The following is a 19386-nucleotide window of genomic DNA, read 5'->3' as shown; positions in this document are numbered from 1 at the left end:
GCATAAAACCAGGAGACAGAATTATAAGAGTCAGGGCTCATTACAAAATAGAAATATGCAAATATATATACTATAGAGGTGCAACATAATTCAAACAGCTGCCAAGTGAGAGAAGCACTTTACTCACTTCACATAATTGAAACATTTCAAACTGAGGTTAATTAACCAATTAAGAAATACTATAATTTAATGTAATCACCCACTTAAAACATACTGCATATTCATAGATTTACATGTTTCAGAATATGAATATATTCTGAAAATCAGCATATTTTATCCTCTGCCCACATATTTCAATACAAGAGTGTTGAGATTTTTCTTATTTGGTTTCCTGTCATTATTAATGATGTTATTTCTAGTCTGACTCTACCTACCCAGAGTGGATGGGGCTGGAGGATAAAGCCACATTGTCCAGGTGCTCTGTTCCCCAGCTCAGTCTGTATGAATCCCTCTCATTCTCTCTGGCAAGTGATGAAACCTGGAATCCAACAAAGAATCATAGATAAACCAGTAATTATTGCATGAAGCAATACTGACTGAGGATCATTTTCTTCACAAAAAGATGAGGATTCTCAGTCTTTCAGGTGAAGCCGCACCAGGTTCCATTAGTTCTGTTAACTGGTGGTGAAACCCCACTATGTTATCATATTATTGCTATACATGTAAGCAGCATATTGTTGAGGTAAAGCTAATTTTAACTGTTTGGCAGTTCTATTTTTCAGTGGATTGGATCAAAATTTTTTAAGTACTGTGCTAAATACAGTACTTAAGTAACTATACTCAGTCAATGACTATTACAGCTAGAGGTGTACTTCACCTGTAGTGGTTGTGACCATGCTGATCATACTGTACCTGGTGGCTGGTGAGCATCTCGTCCATCATGCCTTCATGTTTAGGGGAGTAGTAGCTGTGGTGGGTGGGGGTGAAGGACCTGTCTGAACTGCAGGAGAGAAGAAGAAAGCAGTGAAGCCAGTGATGCTCGGTGGCCCTAATAATAACAGATCACAGCAGGGGGGGGGAACTAATGAGGACTACAGTACACTTTACAACTCACTTCTATTTTAAGAAATAGAGGAAAAAACTGTCAAAGTGTCAAAATTAGCTGATGTGGACAAGAGTTATTTTCCTACCCTGGATCTCATGACTCATGAATGTTACTTAGGGAAAAATAATGTAATTAAATGAGTGGACTTATTACACACAAACTGTGTTTAGGGCTGGGTATTGATCAAAATGTTTGAATGTTCATATTAAAACTAAAAAAGCTATGTTGTGCATTAGTGCTGTCACTACACTAACAGCCTCACAGGATTATAGCAGACTGACAAGGTTAACAGCATTGAGGCTACACTTCTTATATCTATTGCTAGTTTAACAGGCAAATATATTATACAGCTAATAAAGAAGAAAAGATTTAAAATCAGGAAATATCTCACTGAAAAAAGTAGAAATCACAAATTTATATAAAAAAGGTTCAATACCCAGCCCCAGAGAGACTGTTAACTGGTTACTACAGTTGTGCTGAAGATTTAAAAGGCCAGAAATCTGACCAGCGTCAGCACATACCTTTGCATTCGACTATGGAGGCATGACAAGGAAGACCAACGATGAAGTATGAGCAGGAGAGGTTGCAAAACACACACACAAATATATACAAATACAGGCGGTTAGTTGTTGGGTTTATTATCCTCAAGAGGAAAGGTTCATGACAAAGTTAGAAAAACCATACACAGTAAATACTATATCAGTATGTAGACAGGTCAAAAAGAGGACTCTATTAAAACAGAAGCATAACTGGGTCACAGATTATTGTAGGAAAAGGATTATCTGTTGTGGAAATGGGAAACAACAGTCCCATGTGCTCTAAAAGTGTATATGGAGCACGTGGAACAATGTTTGTTCCATGGAGCAGATGAGCATCAGTTTGAGCAGATGGGTGTAAACATCTGTTTTGAGTCAGATGCAATTTTTTTTGAAACTATAGAAAAAAACTTTTTAGATTAAATGAGTTATTTTACCAAAGCCAGACTTGAGCTGTAGTCAGATTGTCGTCAGTGTCAGCTGTACCTGTCAGTGCGTCCTCCCTCCAGGCTGAAGCGGAGGTAATTCATTCCATCCAGATACTGTCCGGGCAGGGAGTCATCTCCCAGCTCCCTGAGGTCCTCTGGCCTCAGATACTCCCCTCCATCACCTGTCATTGTGTCATCACCTAGGGAGAGCAGAGAGAGGGTTAGAGGTGAGACACACAAACTTATTAAAGGAACACTCTGGATTTTTGAAGTTGTGGCTATTAGTCATCTTACTACTGATATGATATGAATATAGACAGCAGACGTTTCAAACTGCAGTGCTGAAATGTTAGCATAGATTAAGTTGGGAGATAATAGGCATAGCATTAACTAAAATACTGGAAGAGGAGAAAAAATGTTTTATCTTAAAGCTTAAAGCCAAATGTCATCTTCTCATTTTTCAACTTGGAAATACTTGGAAAAACTAACTTAACTCTCTTAACTCTAACTTCTTATTTAGCTTTCAGTTGCACCAACATGCATACTCCATCTGCTTATGAAGACTGAAATATGATTGAAAGCCCCTCTAAAAAAAACATAAGTGGACCTTGAGTCATGATTATTCTGTAGAACTAACTCAAACCAGTGTTATTCATTTTATTCACCACACATCATGTTTTATGTCAGTTTTACTCCTCTGCTGAGAAAAACCTTTCCAGACTTAACTCAGCAATTTAAGCAGCTGCATGATGATATTAGCATACTTACCATTTAGCTTCTCATTCCAGAGTTAATGCTGCAGGATGACTGTTATCTAATGTATTCACGAGTTTTGATTCGAGTCACTGCAGAGTAACAGTTCCTTGTTTCCCCTCGGTTTTCTCACACCAAACAGATGCATGATATGGCAACATTCTCTACAGCCTTGTTTTATGTGCATCATAGTGATCAAGCTCTACTGCTGTTCCACTACTATACAGCAGGGGTCAGCATCACTATTGGCTTCAGGTTAACCTGGGCCAATACACTAGGTTTCATCATATGGTGCTTCTATGGCACATTGAGACTTCCACTCTCAGACCCATGCAGTGACAATTTTACCACCAACAATTTAGAAAAGTCCATTACATAATGAGGCTTCTGAGTTTTACCTCTAATAAAAAGTCCATGAGATGGCACTGAGATAATGATGAGATCATTATAAGGAATAAAACACAGAATAAAGAGCGTCACTGATGGTGGCACAGCAGCACAGGCCTGTGAGTGTAGTGTGCGAGGCTGTAGCCATGTGACATTGTGGTAAATGTGGGTGTTGTAGCTGACTTTGGCCCAGGTCTGGCAGAAAGCATTATGCTAGGCCGGCAGAACAAGTGACAAACATACTGTAGTTAGACAGAGATGTTCTGGTGCCAATAGCATACTGGCTACCTGGAGAGGGGAGAGTGTAAGAAGGAGATAGAGCAAAAAGTCAGGTATTTCAGGCACTGCCTGAGTTTCCCTCTTACTTCTCTGAACCTCACTCCTTCAAAGTAGGTCACTGTTGTATTTGAAATGAAATGAAAAAAAAAAAATCTGCTTATAAAATACTCCAATTCCAAATTACAAACAACATCCCTGAGCTATTACATCAAATGAATCTTGTTATGCTAATGGTAACAATAACAGCTAATAAGAGCAGTTGAGGTTGGGATTAGCAGCATTGCAGGGAGTCAGTATTTCCTAGAGTATTCTTGTGGGGTTAGAAATACGCTTTGAAGCGACAACACTTCGGGTGAAGTCTTTCAAGGATTTGTTTTACTGCTGTGTTTTTTGCCTTTGCTCTGGATTTCTCCTCTTTTCTCTGGAGGATAAACACTTTGAGAACATTAACAAGCGTCACTTTCTTCTATAGGATCTTTTTATTTCTCACTAACTAATCCAGGATCTCTCTACAAGAACCACAAATTGTCATGTTTTGCATCTCTGTTTGTGTACAGACTAAACAAGAACATACAGTGTTTAGTGAGACTAAAAAGTGATGGTAGATGGTAGAATGCACAGACATAAAACTGGTATCAATATTGCTGTCTGAAAAAAAACCTGAACACATGGACTTCTAACCACTTTCTCTGCGTCACTGGTGTCCAAACATCATGCTGTAATATCAGCAGTTAGTATTGTGGCATCTAAACATTGACCATGCATAACACACTACACCCAGTTCTGGGTAAAATCAGCACAGCAAGTCCTCACAGAAAACGCCGTGCTCAATACCTTCCATGTCCATGAAGTCATCTGACAAATCATCATCATCAATGGTTTTCAGTGCTGAGGGTGGACAGCACAGTCACTCAACACCGCCTAAAATCTTAACCTTACAAAGTTGGAACTGCAAAAGTGTCAGCAAACAGTTGCCTATTTAAACATTCTGCAGACACAGAGCAACAATCCTCCATGTTCATGTGTCTGTCCAGTGCTGAGCATACAGGGTCCAGGACGTGTGTAATGCAATGTGACTCACCCTCTTCATCTGAGACATCCAGCACTTCAGTCATGGTCTCTGGCACGTTCAGCTTGTGTTTCTCTGTCACCGTCTGGCAGCATGGGAGGAAACGGCTCCCATTAACCACAGCTCACACCACAGAGAAATCATCTCCCTCAAATTATTGCAATTCACAGATTTACAGGTCAAAGAATACACTGTGAAAAGTGATGCTCAGTGAGTTATTCGCCCGCTGATGAAACATCACTGAGAGCAAATGAGGAAGCAGAGAAGAGACCTCATTTTAGTTTGAGGCCAGTCTACGTTGTGGGTGTGTGTGACGTACCGTTGTGGTGGTGATGATCTCCTCAGTGACGACCCTCAGTGTGTCTACCACAGAGATGTAGCCCAGCCTCCGAGCTATGCCCAGGGCAGTGTTACCGTTCTGGACAAGGAAAACAAAACAAATGAGATGTGTGTATCTATGTGTGTGTGTGTGTATGCTTGTGTGTCTGTGGATGGGTGTTTACGCACCACAGTGATAGCGTTGGGCTTGGCACCGTATTGCAGCAGAATGTTAATGATGTGTGTGTTGCCTTGCTGGGCTGCCTGGTGGAGGGGTGTGTATCCATTCTGGGAGGGAAAATGTAAAAAATGTTTGTATTATGTTTGTCCAATAATATTACCCTCAGGGTCAGCTCACCCAAATTCCAGAAAAACAACAACCACACTACAACCATCTTACTCTAGCTTCAGTTACCTTCGTTTTGGCATTGACGCTGGCTCCATTCTGAAGCAGGAAGTTAACCATCTTGGCATTACCATAGTGACATGCTACAATTAGCGGGGTGTATCCCAACTGCAAAACAACAGCAAAATCTCATTCAAGTCTCCAATCACAAATAACATAAAAAATACTGTTCCTGAAGATGATCAATTCAGCTACAAGCGGGAAATAAAACAGTACGAGTGTTCATACTTTGGTCTGCTGGTCGAGGTTGGCTCCGTTTCTGGCGAGGATCTCAGCAACAGCCACTTTGTCTTCCTGGGCTGCCAGATGGAGAGCAGTCAGTCCACTCTGCATGAGGAGCACACACAGAACTGTTAGTATATTCATAACAGCCAAATTCTACATATATGTAGCTAGTATGTTATACTAGCAGTATAATTAATGCAGCTTCCCCAAAAACACTTTTTAATGTAATTCTACCCATGATGTTGACTGATTATTGATTTATTACTCAAAACCAGCCCAGGTTTCTACAGTACCTTGGTGGGGACGTTGACCTGGGCTCCCTTGCTCATGAGCAGGGCAGCCATGTCAGTGTGGCCCTCCTGGGAGGCCAGATGGAGCGGAGTGACACCCTGCTTGGTCACAATGTTGGTCTCGGCTCCAAACTGCAGCAGAACTGTGGCGATTTCCATCTGGTTCTTCTTAGCTGCGATGTGGAGAGGAGTGTAGCCGTTCTGATTCATGAGGACAGGGAGAGAGACAGGTGTCAGATGGGCCCGCTGCTGTTGTCCCTCTTTTATCTTAAACAGCCTTGGTTTCACTTAGGTTTATCCAAGTGGTTATATTTTCACAGACCCAAACCAACACAGAGTGTGCCCTGCTAGCAAGTACTGTGTGTGTATCTCTGAGCCATAGAGCTCCACTGTTGTCCATTGTCAACTATTATAACTCATTGCGCTGGGTGACACGTTCCTTCATTACCGTCAACACACACTTTAGTTTTGACTCAGTGCCACATACTGTCCTGCTGCCAGAGATGCTCCCTAGACCACCAAAGGTGGATTAATCCGCCACTGAAAATAGTCCCCAACAAAAGGAGTTTGATAAAAATGACAGTGGCCAGAATCTTTTTTTCTGGAGCTTTCTGCTGCACCTCATGGTCTTCCTCAGTAAATGGAGTTTTTCTCAGTTGTCATCAAAAAAGTAACTTAATAAACATTTGTGAACTGTCAATGGTTCACATAGAACTGAATGATAGAAAGAGAGCAGAGGGTTTTAACAGTGGGAAAATACAAGTAAGAATATTTCATTGGGCCATATTTCAATGTTTAATAGGAGGCCAAACCAGATCAAAATGAAGTTGGTTTGACGTGTTTATGATCAAAAACTAGAATGCTATTGACCAAAAATAAACTGATTAAATGAAAATGTAAAAAATGTCTGTTCTCTATGAACTTAAAAGATGGTCCCTGACATCAGCTCATCATCCCACCTGCACTGCACAAGTATTTCTGTTTACATAATGAAACGTCATGATGCTCTGCAGCTCCTGTTTGCAAAGTATAAGTTTGATGAATACGAGCCAAGATCTGACAATATAATGAGTTTTTTTTTTTTTTTTTTGATTTCTATGCAGATGTGTGATTAACTTCTGTGGAAACGAGTGGTGCTGGAAAGACTGAGTTCCACATATTCCATCACTGCTGATGGTGTCTATGTGTTAAAGTTTGACAGTGCTGTGTGACTGAGTTATGACCTTGAGAGAAGGAGGACTGAGTTTGAAGCTAACTATGCAACCACACTGGAAAGAAGACTACTTTATTTTTGACCTTCTGGCTAAACTCTCCACTGCTTGTAGCACATCTTCACATCTTTAACACGTTGATAGGCTTTCCTCTCCAGGTACCAGCTGTGAGTGTTGACAGCGGTTTACTGTGGACTCTCACCTTGGCCATAGTGTGAGGGGACGCTCCTTTGTCCAAAAGCAGGAGCGCAACCTTCTGGTTATCATAATGTGCTGCGACATGGAGCGGGGTGAGGCCGTTCTGTGAGGGAAGGACGGTGAGCGCACATGAATTAAATAGCAGTTAGTGCAGCATGAAGCCGTTAACACACACAGAGTTAATAGTACTGTGTTAAAGAGGATAAGACCGCAAGTTCAAATGAATTAGAGTTATATTAGACAGCAAAAGCTGGAAGGATCACTGGGTGGGTCCTTAATGTAACGCAAAGAAGAACATATTGAAAAACAAAAAGGAATCTTGATGTAAAAAGGCTTCTGTTATCTGTTTTATGTTTTCTGGAATAAATCATAGTTAATCCAAACAAAGGAATGGCTGATTGAATCAAACTAGGCTTACCAGTGCTCCTGTAGTCAACATAACCTCAATACAGAAAAACAGTAGCACACCATTTAAATTAACAGTCACATTACATGCAGGAAAGGGATTCACTGAAACATCTATTAGTGCTATAAATAATCTCACAGTTCCTATGGTAAAAACTTTAAATATAACCAGTAGTTAGTTAGTGCATACCTTCCCAGCAGAATCAGGTGGAGCGCGACGCTGCAGCAGAAGTTTGGCTACATCCAGGCTCCCGTACTTGGCAGCCACATGCAAGGGGAGTAAAACCTTTCTGTGGAGAGAAACAACCAGAGAAGGTGTTTAAAATCAGTGAATACAGGAAATCTATACACAGGGCTTCTTAAATTAATATATCTTTTCAATACTGTAAGACACAAGCAAGTAATTTCTAACTTTTTTCATCACAAACAGATGAGCCCTTTAATTTCTCCACATAAAATACCTATTTAAACCTAATGTGTTTATTGACCTTGCACAAGGTCTCAAGGAGTCATTAAAAATATGAGTGTGTCCTTAGATACTTGTAGGCATCATGTAGACACACTCCAGTGCTTTCTCATCATTTCCCATCATTCCATCTCTGGAGGTTGTTTTTGTGCTGCAGTAGATTTTCCAAAAGCCCTGGATGAAGCACGGCCTTGTCTTACATGTTTATGAATCAAACATGCATCGTCGTGGTCACTGCCAGTGGTCCCCCTAAAGATACTGAATAAAATCCTCTCTTAAGGTTCATTAGATAGGATTCCCTGAGCCTGACGGGTATCTGTTTTGATAGTGGCAAAATACAATGCAGAACACCCAGCCAGCTGACATGCTGATGCAACGCTAGGTAACATTAATTCCAAAATATTAAATTCAGTCTTGAACTGCAATTCACATTGCAGCCAGCAGAGGGGGCACTCTAACCATTTTACAATACTGAATGAGTTTAGGGCTGACGGAAACCACATGACCAGTGTGTTTGTGGCCCAGCCCTACCCATGGAGGGAGCAGCCCTTTGTTTGTCAAACCTTGGATTATATCTGATGTAATAGGTGTTCGCACAAAACAAGAAAAAAAAAAAAAAAGATGAAGAAGAGAGAGATGGTGGGAGGGGAAGGGTTTTATGAGATTGATAGACAGAATAAAAAGAGTATTCTAAACAAAACAAGGTTACAGACTGTTAGGAACATGCTTGTACGGATGCAGAGTGTTACACTTGCATGACAACAACTTTCCCTGCTTTGGTTTCTGTAGCGACAGCCACACCCTTATTCCCCAGAGAGAAATCAAATAGAGAGACATCAGGAGAAGGAGAGAAGAAGCACTGAACCCTGACGATACTGCATCACACAGAGCTTTGTCTCTCCCCTTCGTACTGTATGAATAAATTAAAGGACTAATCTGTCCTGGACTGGACGCTGAAAGTGAAGATCTGGACTGTGCAGCCTCCAATGGTAAACACCTCCACAGTGACGATGATAAATCACTTGATTGTGTTCAGGCTTCATGCACAATTCAGAGGAAAGCAGCAGCTTTACGGGTTCATCAATCATTCATGAAAACTGGGTCAAACAGACAGAGACCTGCAGATAGAGTCATTTTGTACAGTAACCTCTTTATCTCAGGCTTCAGCAGAGGCCACACCTGCACTTTTATGACACACTGCGTTAGCATCTGCTAAGTAGCTGGTATTTCAAAATTGCATGCTGACTGTGAACATGTTAAAATGTTCATTTTTTTGTTAAAGGACAACTCCACTGATTTTTGAATCAGTGTCAATTCACTAATCATGAGGAGCACTACTCTCTAGCCAAAGAATGTTATCACTTGGATAATTTGATTTATCTGAACATTTGCTGCTTTTATTTTGCTAATTCTTTCTCTTCTTTGCAGACATGTCTCTTTAAAAGATTCAGTTGTTTTGTTACATAAATTATTTGTTTTGATGATAAACATCATTTATAATTTTGTCCTTCTATGTGACACTATTCATCTTCTTCCTCTAACAAGGTCATTTTCAGTTTGAATTCACTATTTTGCCTTTGTGAAAAACATGCACAGCAGAACGTCAGGGTGCCCTGACTGTTCTAACTACCTTTTATGGTTCTGTTGTTGCTCACTGATTTTATTTTCAGTTTCTCAGTTGAATCTCTTTTTGTTACTTTGTTACTAGAGTTCTAAAATGTAGCTTAGTTACTTTATGCTTCAAAATATGTTCATAAATTTTTTTAGTCAATATCCACCGACTGTAGGTATAACGCTCAAGCCACAAGACTCCAGCCCTCCTTAAGTATGAATGTGAGTGTGTGGGAAGATAACTTTCTCTACACAGATCACAGCATCAACCTCTGAACACTGTTGTAGGAGTCAGCTGGTGTTTAAATGGTCAAATATGTGGCTCCTCCACCCACCTTGGTGGCCAGCGAATGCGAAGCCCCGGCCTCCAGCAACACAGATGCTGTCTCCACCTGCCCCTCCCTGGCGGAGATGTGCAGGGGGGTGTAGCCGTTGGTTGTAGCAGCATCAGGATGGGCCATGTGCTGCAGCAGCAGCTGGACAATCTCTGTTTTTCCCAGACGGGATGCAATATGGAGGGGAGTCTGGTCCTCCTACACGCAACACAGCGGAGGAGCATTTAACACTTTATTTTTTTTAGGAGTAGCTTATTCTGCACAGTAGCAACATACTAAAGTAAGTAAAGTGTGCCTCTATAGATAAGAGTCGTCTCACCCGTGCTCTGGCATCCACCATTGCTCCGTTTCTCAGCAAACACCTGACCACCTCCACCTGACCTGCCCTGGCTGCCATGTGTAACGCTGTTTCTCCACGCTACAACACACAGCATTGTACAGGTCAGCAGTAGTCAACACACACATATTCAAAAGAAATATGCATATACTCACACAAAGAAATCAATGAGATGCTTTTTCTCATTTTAATGGATCTAAATTACTTGCAAATTAATCACTGTACTCTGTACTGTCACTTCCCTGCTCTCTGACTGGGTTGTTTCCAGTTACTCACAATGTTGCTGACATCAGGAGAGGCTCCGTTCTGCAGCAGCAGCAGAACAATGTTCAGGTGACCCATGAAGGCTGCAACGTGGATGGGAGTCAAACCAGACTGGGCACAGGAGGGGAGGTAGAAGAGAGACCATAGGATAAAATCTCAGTCTCCTCCAAAGTTCACACAGAGCTCACTGAATATATTAACATGCAAAACATTTCTCATTAAAAAATCATATGCTTAAAATGCTTTACTCTTATATCAACATTAATCTTTCCTAAACCTAATGGGATAAAAACACAAATACCTCAGGTTTTCAAACAGGAAAACCATAGTGAGCACAGCATAAACAAACTCTTCTACGCACCTAAACTCGCTGTGTAACCAGTCTGAGATTTTTAAAGAGATTGTTACTTTTGAAATAGAAATAATACAAACTTCAATAAATCAGTTAACAATAAAGCACTCCCTTATTCATTTGAATACACTCAGAAGTTTTGCTGCTACAGCTTTTCTAATGTTAGCTAATGTTAGCAAACGTTAGCTAGCTAACTATGCTATGATTCTTCTTTATTTATGCTACTGTTGCACTGTGTTAACCTTTACATTTCTTTTGTAACTGTCACTGTGGTCACTTGTGTTCAGAAAATGTAAATAGTCTTGCTTTAGCTCTGTATGCTAATGTTAGCATCAGGTTTTTTGAGTTACTTGCCAAAAATGTATGAATATGTTTATGGTATGAGTGCAGAATGAAGCAAAATATTCATTTCAATGCATTTAATTAATATTGTTTTACAACTATTACCACATTTTGATATAAAAAATTAGAGATTAATCCCTTGTTTGTACTACTAAACATTTCTGCTGATCTAGTTTCACTAAGGTGTGTCAAGTACCTCTGTGATGGCCTGGATAGAGGCTCCATACTTGACCAGCAGCTCCATCACCTTTACACGGTTTTTCTTGCAGGCTATGTGCAGTGGAGTGAAGCCATTCTGTAAAGGAAACATGCCACACACATGTTCAGTAAATATAGTAAATATAAACATAGCTAGATAAAATTATTCATGTTTATTGTCTATACCAGTGCCCTGGCGTTGGGGTTGGCCCTCTTGTCCAGCAGCAGTTTGGTGACTCTGTAATGACCACAGTGTGCTGCCACATGCAGCGCTGTCAGATAGTCCAGTGTGACATCATCAACAGGCGCCTTGTGCTGCAGAAGGTGTTTGACGCACTCAACGTGGTCACCTTGTGCCGCCATGTGGAGAGGAGACAGCCCATTCTGTAAGTGAAGGAGAGGTCATTTAGTTTGATGGACATGAGGATATTTTTAACAACACCGTGCAGAGTGTTGTGGGTTCATGTGAAACCATGAGACAACAGTCCAAAAAACCAGGCTAAACATGCTAAAGTGTATTTTCCAAAAATGACAAACTGTTCCTTTAAATAGATCTTTACTGCAACATGAAGAGGTGACAGTTTGCCAGTGCTGTCTTGTGTTTGAGCTGAGCAGCTCCCAGGTGGAAATGACTCCTGTAAAAGGTGAATGGACATGTGACACACCTTGGTCCTGGCCAGTAAGGGTGCTCCTCTCTCCAGCAGCAGCTCCACAGCTGTGTCATGTCCACTCCGAGCCGCACAGTGGAGGGGCGTGAGACCATCCTACAGCCCACACACACACACACAGAGACAGAGAGAGAGAGAGAGAGAGAGAGAGAGAGAGGAGAGAGAGAGAGAGAGGGTGAGATTGACACTGATAGTAAATCTCCACCTCTAGACCTCAACAGGTGCTGTAACATAGGGAGTTAACTATATGCAGATGTAGTCAGTGACTAACCCAGGCTGGATGTTGTTCATATGGATTAAAATATAGCTAATAATAATAGCACTAATAACAAGTTAATGTCCTGCTGGCTGGTACACACCAAATTAACACCAAGCAGAGGTCAGGATGTGCAGTGTGATACTGAATTTAATCCACTGACCCACTGATGTCCAGCTCATACTCACATCTGTTGTCGCTAATGGAGATGATAGTAACGAGCTAACCATTTGTTGCAACTGTGGATGTAACAGCATAAACATTTGGTCTGAACAGCAAACAAGTGTGGAGAAATGGGCCTGACCAAGTGGAGGAGAGGATGCATATCACGCTGTGGTTTAAAGATGAATTTCCTCTTGATGATGTTCAGTCTGCAGTTCAGACCTAAGACACTGCAGCTTTATCTTAGCTCTGTTTTCTGTGCTACTCACCCTCGTTTTAGCATCAATCTGAGAGCCACGGTCCAGTAACAGGCGAACCATGTTAGTGTTGCCACGCTTGGAGGCCACATGCAGGGGAGTAATCCCATTCTGCAGATAGGACAAACATAATTTAAGTGACGTGCATAATATCTCAGTTACACACATTATTCATTAAAAGCTTACTAACATTGAAATTAAATTCACAAAAACATGAATCCATAAAAATGAAATCTTATAATTCACTGAGTTCACTCAGTAATTAGTTTTGAGGCAGAGAGCATGAAGGAAAACAGCAAACACCAATTATTACTGAGTATTCAACCAATTAACTAAGTCTGTAACACTTTCTTTCAAAGGTAAATTTCTTTGTTATTTTATCTTCTATGTTGAGAATTTTGAAGTTGATAAACACTCAACGTAGGTTTGCTTTTGTCACTGAAATGCTGTTCAACACAGTAAAACCTTCTTGTTGTCCAGACCCACTTGATCTGTTAAATAAATCCAGTAAAGACTGAAACCATCTCAAACTGTAGGATGGTATCTTGTCTCATACGGACAAAAGGTGGGCGCATTCTCTCAAACTTTTTAACCACATGAGATTTTAAATCTCTGCCGCCTCCTTTTCAGCCACACAAGCAATCCCATGAGGCTCGGCAGAAACGCTTCTGAACTCCAAACATTTCAGTGGAACGATGTGTGTGTGCGCGCGTGTTATTTATTTATTTATTTATTTTTGTTGCGAGGTGAAAAAAGAGCTAATTTTATCCACATTGTTCATACGCTTAAAAATAGAACATCTGAATTTATTTTCTGGATGATACTGATTAAAGAGACAAAATTCACATTTGAAAAAGTCTGACCAGAAATGAAAGTTAGCATTTTGGACTGGAGGGCAGGGTTTGGTATTTGGTCAGACACCCTGTCTACAGTTTAAACTTGGCCTTTTCAAAACCGTTTGCCTCAGTTAAAAGCACTCTCTCTGTGTTGTGTCCTGATCCATGAAAAAAGGAGGCCGCACTTGGAGAGGGTTTTCTTTGTGTGCGTGAGTGCTTGTAGATTTTGAGCCCACACACAGTGACAAGGCTCAGGAGAAAAGGACGACAGCATGGTGGGGGGGGGGAGGACTGAGAACTTTGCTGACTGTGTGATTAAAAAGTATTTTAAGAAAAAGAAAAAATCTTCACTAGTGTAACACGAAATAAACACAAAAAAGTTTTATTAATTTTGGCTTGCATGATCCCAATATTACTGATTGTATTGGCTGTACCATACATCTGGTGTTAGCACTTTACTAGCATGTCAGTCAGTTTTTAACATCACCTAGAAACATGTCTGAATTTGCTAATGTTGTCCTATTTGCAGAGTATTTCTGGTGCCTCAAACTGGTGAATGCATTTCTCAGTGTTTTTTCAATGTGACCTTAAAGAAAACTAATGTTTGGCAAACCTATATATCTATACCTGTGCATAGCAGCTAAGGAATGGTTAAGGTTACAAAGTCAAGGTTAGGGTTCAGGTTAGGCAAGTAGAGGTAATGCTTGTGGTTAGGGTAAATCATCAGGAAATGTATGTAAGTCAATATCATGTCCTCTAACTTGGGAACATGACTGTGTATGTGTGGTATCCCACCCTTGCAGTGAAGTCAACTGCTGCCCCTCGGTTCAGCAGGAGGGTGGCCACATTGACGTTCCCATAGTGGGCAGCGATATGCAGGGGGGTGAATCCGCTCTGGAAGACAGACAGGAAAGAGACAGACACACAAAGAGGAGGAGAGAGGTCAGACATTTACTTCACGTTCTAAAACTCTAACCCACGCCTCTTGACTTTTAGGCTTCCCAGCATGCAGCAGCCCCATCAAGCATCACAGGTGAACACAAAGTAAACTGAAAAGAAGGGAAATGTAAAAGTCACAGGGAAAAAAAATGAAAATAAAAATTTTCTAAAATATTCAAGTCAGTACACAGTATGGAGCTCCCATACACACAACCCCACAAACACACTCAGACACATCACCTCCATGCAGATTTTCAACCACAGAAACAAAAATGAAAGAAGGCCTTTCTTTGGTTTCAAACACCAATTTGAAATGAAAAACACAAAAACAAAAGCTGAAAAAAGAGACATACAGTAAACACAGATTGTCACTGAGATTGACATAAACATGAACAAACAATATTAGCTACCCAAAATCAAATAATAGTAAAATCATAAAGTGGCACATAACGAGTGGGGAACATTTCCCATCACCAAAGTGCACTATGTTAACTGTACGTCATAGAAGTATTAGAGTTAGCAATGAGAAATATATGAGAAAAGTTAGAGATTGCAGAGCAGGTTGGAGTAGTTGTGAAATTCTTGCCTTACCTTGCCATTCTGTAAGTGTGGTCCGATTTAATGTGAAAAAGTTGTTTACAAAAGTGTGAAGAATACAGTGACTAACGTGATGGTTTAAAACTTTACACAGTCAAAAGCTTAGAATGGTGCAAATTAAGGTAGCGTGGATGCAACATGCTATTCAGTGCCAAATCTTTGGCCAAGCAGGTCATATTTTTAATATTTTTTAACAGCATTATGAGCTTCCCATGCCATTACTGATTAGCATTTTTTGTAGAAGCACAAGAGATTAAGTTAAATGTCAGATCTTCCACAGAAATGCATGCATTTGAAATACTTGATTAGGAAGCTGTTGAATATGGAAAACCGGGGTTGCCAATATTAAAATAAAATAATTTCAATAATTTTAACGTCACTTTTGTGTGTGGATTACGTATGCTAGAAAAATTATTTAGGATTTGAATTATCATCTTTAAACATGCATAATTACTGCCAAAAAGAAAAAGAAATTCCACTGATTCCACTGAATTTTCAGCTTCTTCCAAAGCAAAACACTTCCATATTCATTTTAAAATAAAAATGTACTATTCATTTTTCATTTTTCAAAATGGCATCCGTTCAATCTAAACATGAAATTGGCTTGTAAAATTAAATTAGAATGATAATTTAATTAATTGTAGCTCAGATCCTTTGAAAAGCAAATGATTACATCTGGTTTAATAGGCCATTTTATAGTGGAATGATTCTCCTAGACCTCTGTTATGAAACCTGTCAAAGTCAAAACCTTTGGAAGAAATAAAAATCCAACTGACTAAAAAAAACACTGTTTCATTTCTTTTCAAGTCCATTTAGCATTTTCAGGACTATGCAGGTTGAACGTTGTCTACTAATTTGAAAATTAAAGGAAAATGTCAACTATACATTCAGTTTTATTATCATTATTGCAGTGTTTGCTTTGGAGAACATTGGTAATTATTATCTATTTTATAGATAGAAAATCAAATTTAAATTTGATTCAATTTTTTCATTTTTCTTTTGGCAGTGCTGGACTTCCACACATAAGGAACAGTATATTGTAATATTTGCAGTCATTTAACCATTACTGTTTCAAACTAAGTAGTTCATAGTGCATCTCTAGAAATCATGCAGTACAACATAGACAAAATTACAAGACAGACTGATAGACAATACACATTCATAGCTCTTCCAAATATGCACATTATTCAACAAATTAAAATCTTACAGGAGGAAAATGCAATCATTTGAAATAAATCAATACACCCTATATCTTAATAATGATGTTGTTTAGAGATATTTGTATATGTATTGAGGATCAAATATGAAAAAAGGAGCTTTCTGAGCCAATAACAAAAATGAATGTAAACTGAAAGCGAAGAATGAGAATGCATACAGACAGCGTATGAATAATAAAATCCAAAGCCAAAAACTTGAAGATGACAGTGCCTGAGCACAGGACGCATGGCAGTAGCTTGGCCATTCCTATCAGCCATGCATGGTGGCCTCTTATTATACCAAACCAACAGAAACTGGAGAACTGTAAAATGAAGCAAATGATTCTTTATTTACACCATGCAGTACTGTGGAAGTGAAAGAAATAAATGATGGAAGAAAAGAAAAGAAGAATAATAAAGGAATGGGACTGTATAGTGAGTCTGTGGAGAGTTAAAGGAGCATGTGTATACCTCAGTAGTCCTATTGACCATCATCTGTAGCAGGAGGAATGAGGAAGGGAAACATCAGTTCAGTTAAGGACTGTATGACACTGTGTTACAGATGGATGCACAGCAGCTCAGAGGCAGCTGTGCAGTCAGATATTAAACTGGCAAGTGACGTGGCTGGGGTGGGTCATTCCCATTAAATGTGCTCTGCCAGCGCAGCTATGTCGTTCACACAGAGGTGAAGTCTGTCAGAGAGAACAAGGTCTTGTAGGACTCTAGTGATTATTTTGTGTGTCTTTAGTCAATACATACTAATCGCCTAATTGTGTCAGTACTAAATTAACTGCAACACTGCACAATGCATTGCGCATTGCACAAGTGGTGACAAGAAATTAAGAAAATTTTCAGAGTTTAAAGGTTGATGAAAATGATGAAATGCATGCACTGTTAAAGCAGCAAAATGTCCACTCATTGCTGTTTCTGTGAAAAGCAGCCTGATGTTAAGCAAACTTTAGATTCAGCATAACTGAGTCAGTTTCCTGACTTTCTGACTTTGTTTCTTTGAGTTTGTTTAGCATCACAGATAAACATTTCACTGGTTTTCCCACAAAAGTAAAATGCTAAGTAGTAAAAGGAAAATCAACATGCCACTTGTGGCCACAGTGGCCGCCATTCAGTAACAAATTGATTTTCTTGATTTAAAAGGTTTATTACAACATGGGCCATCAGGTTTAACAGTAATGATAACATTATAATCTTAGTTTCAGTCAAGGGCGGTTTAGCAAAATTACCTAGAAACAGGAAAACCATGTAAAAGTACAGCAATCAACATAGTGAGTACAGATTTGTACAGATTAGTGGCCAAAAGACCCTAGTTATAATAATTCATTACTGTCGTGGAGGAGTACGTTTACTTACTAGTGTCTCAGGTGATTATAAGAGAACACTCTGACAGCTGCATTTTTCAATAAGAGCCCTGGTGTAGTGAACTGATATGTAAGCAAACCATTGTGGATAGCTGTCACCAAGCTGTCCAAAGGTATTTGATTAAAAGTGTGCCCTTGTGTGACTGCAGTATGTGTTTTATGTGTACACATGCATGAGTGTGACTCTACATGCTGCCATTTTTAGCTGTTCTCTCGCGGGCCTTCCTTATGAGTCATATTGAGCAGGGCTGCATCATAACAGCTGAGCCACATACGGCATTATAATAAATGCATGCATACACCCTGAGTTTTGTTACATAATGAAACAACTGGTGCCTTGTTAACATTCACTGTAGCTACTGTAGAAGGAATACTTAACATTCAGGACTGTGTGGTGCAGTAAGTGGAGTTCATGTTCATTGTCTTCACTCTAGCCACGTCACATAAAGCCACTATCCGGTACCAGAGAAACAGTCACAACTGAAACCTTTTGCTCCAACGTCAGCGGGTAATTGTGAGTTCTAACCAATACCGGATTGTCAGTTTAAACCCATCCCATCCCTTGCCAAACAATGGTAAAAACAACCTTCACCCACTCCCCACCCCGCCCATTGGTTGCATGCAGCCTTAAATATCACCACCATACAACCTGCAGACAGTGGCACACTCCATGCAGTGGACAGTGCTACACTTAGACACCGGTGCAGCGAGGTAGGAGGGGGTGATGGGGGAAGTGTGTGAGTGGTAGCATTTAAAGAGAGAAAGGAAAAAGAGGGAGAGACCCAGTTAGTAGCAGGATCAGGAGTGACGTGGCAGGCACAGACACACTGAATGAGAGAGAGAGAGGAAGAAAGACATAGAGAAATGCATAGACAGACTGATGGAAACACAATCACATGATACACAGGTAAACAACTTCATGGGAGAAGTACATCACGTCAAGTTAGTGGTCTTCTGTCATAGACTAAATCATATATCTATATTTCCTAGGACTGTATTTACACCTGCTGTGATCGGTATCTGGATATTTTATCTTGATAAGAAAAGATACCACAAAACGTACCACAAAAGATACAATGACATCAGATCTATTGAACCATCTTCAGCGTTTACAGGACCGACCAGTGATGGTCAGATGTAAATAAAAATCTGCATAGTGCATGTGTAAGTTATCTATTAGAGGGTAACACAAGAGTGAACTTTCCATCCTCTCACCTGAAACAAACCTAATGAACATTTTCAGTTCAAAGATTCATAACCATTGACAACACAGTAAGTTCATTTTTTTCTAAGCTAAGAGATCACATCATCATTCAATCGGACATCAGCATCAGTAAGTGATTGTATCACTATTAATTACATAGTGAGTTCGGCGCTTTGGCAAGTTATCACATCACGATTTGTTCTGAAGCTTTTGTGTTCTATCAGAGCTGGCCATCAGTCACCAGTGAGAGGAGCTCCACTGCTAAAACAGTTCTGAGTCATTCACAGTGATATTGATAATTTGGTATAGTGCAGTTCTGATTCAGATTCAGTGTCACAAATTTGCAAATCTTGACTGTTGGTAGGAGAAATGATGCCAACAGGTCTCTCCTGAGTCAAAGTCACATGCTTTGTTGACCCAACCATCCAACCCAGATTCCTCTC

General features: G+C 40.0%; 1 protein-coding gene across 1 annotated transcript in view; it reads right to left on the bottom strand.

Annotated features, from left to right (window-relative positions):
* LOC108882077 (ankyrin-2) overlaps positions 1 to 19386 on the bottom strand; it is a 93626-nt gene that overhangs the window by 36916 nt on the left and 37324 nt on the right. The window contains 21 exon segments of the mRNA XM_051075720.1: positions 375 to 478; positions 853 to 940; positions 2068 to 2209; positions 4510 to 4582; positions 4817 to 4915; positions 5005 to 5103; positions 5231 to 5329; positions 5450 to 5548; positions 5740 to 5937; positions 7150 to 7248; positions 7741 to 7827; positions 7829 to 7840; positions 9963 to 10160; positions 10282 to 10380; positions 10576 to 10674; positions 11454 to 11552; positions 11642 to 11839; positions 12121 to 12219; positions 12811 to 12909; positions 14430 to 14528; positions 16838 to 16861. Of these exon segments, the coding sequence (XP_050931677.1) occupies positions 375 to 478; positions 853 to 940; positions 2068 to 2209; positions 4510 to 4582; positions 4817 to 4915; positions 5005 to 5103; positions 5231 to 5329; positions 5450 to 5548; positions 5740 to 5937; positions 7150 to 7248; positions 7741 to 7827; positions 7829 to 7840; positions 9963 to 10160; positions 10282 to 10380; positions 10576 to 10674; positions 11454 to 11552; positions 11642 to 11839; positions 12121 to 12219; positions 12811 to 12909; positions 14430 to 14528; positions 16838 to 16861 (2213 nt within the window).

Source organism: Lates calcarifer, linkage group LG14 (assembly GCF_001640805.2).
Source record: "Lates calcarifer isolate ASB-BC8 linkage group LG14, TLL_Latcal_v3, whole genome shotgun sequence".
In the NCBI taxonomy this organism is placed as follows: Eukaryota; Metazoa; Chordata; class Actinopteri; family Centropomidae; genus Lates; species Lates calcarifer.
This window is presented reverse-complemented; position numbering and strand designations above follow the sequence as displayed.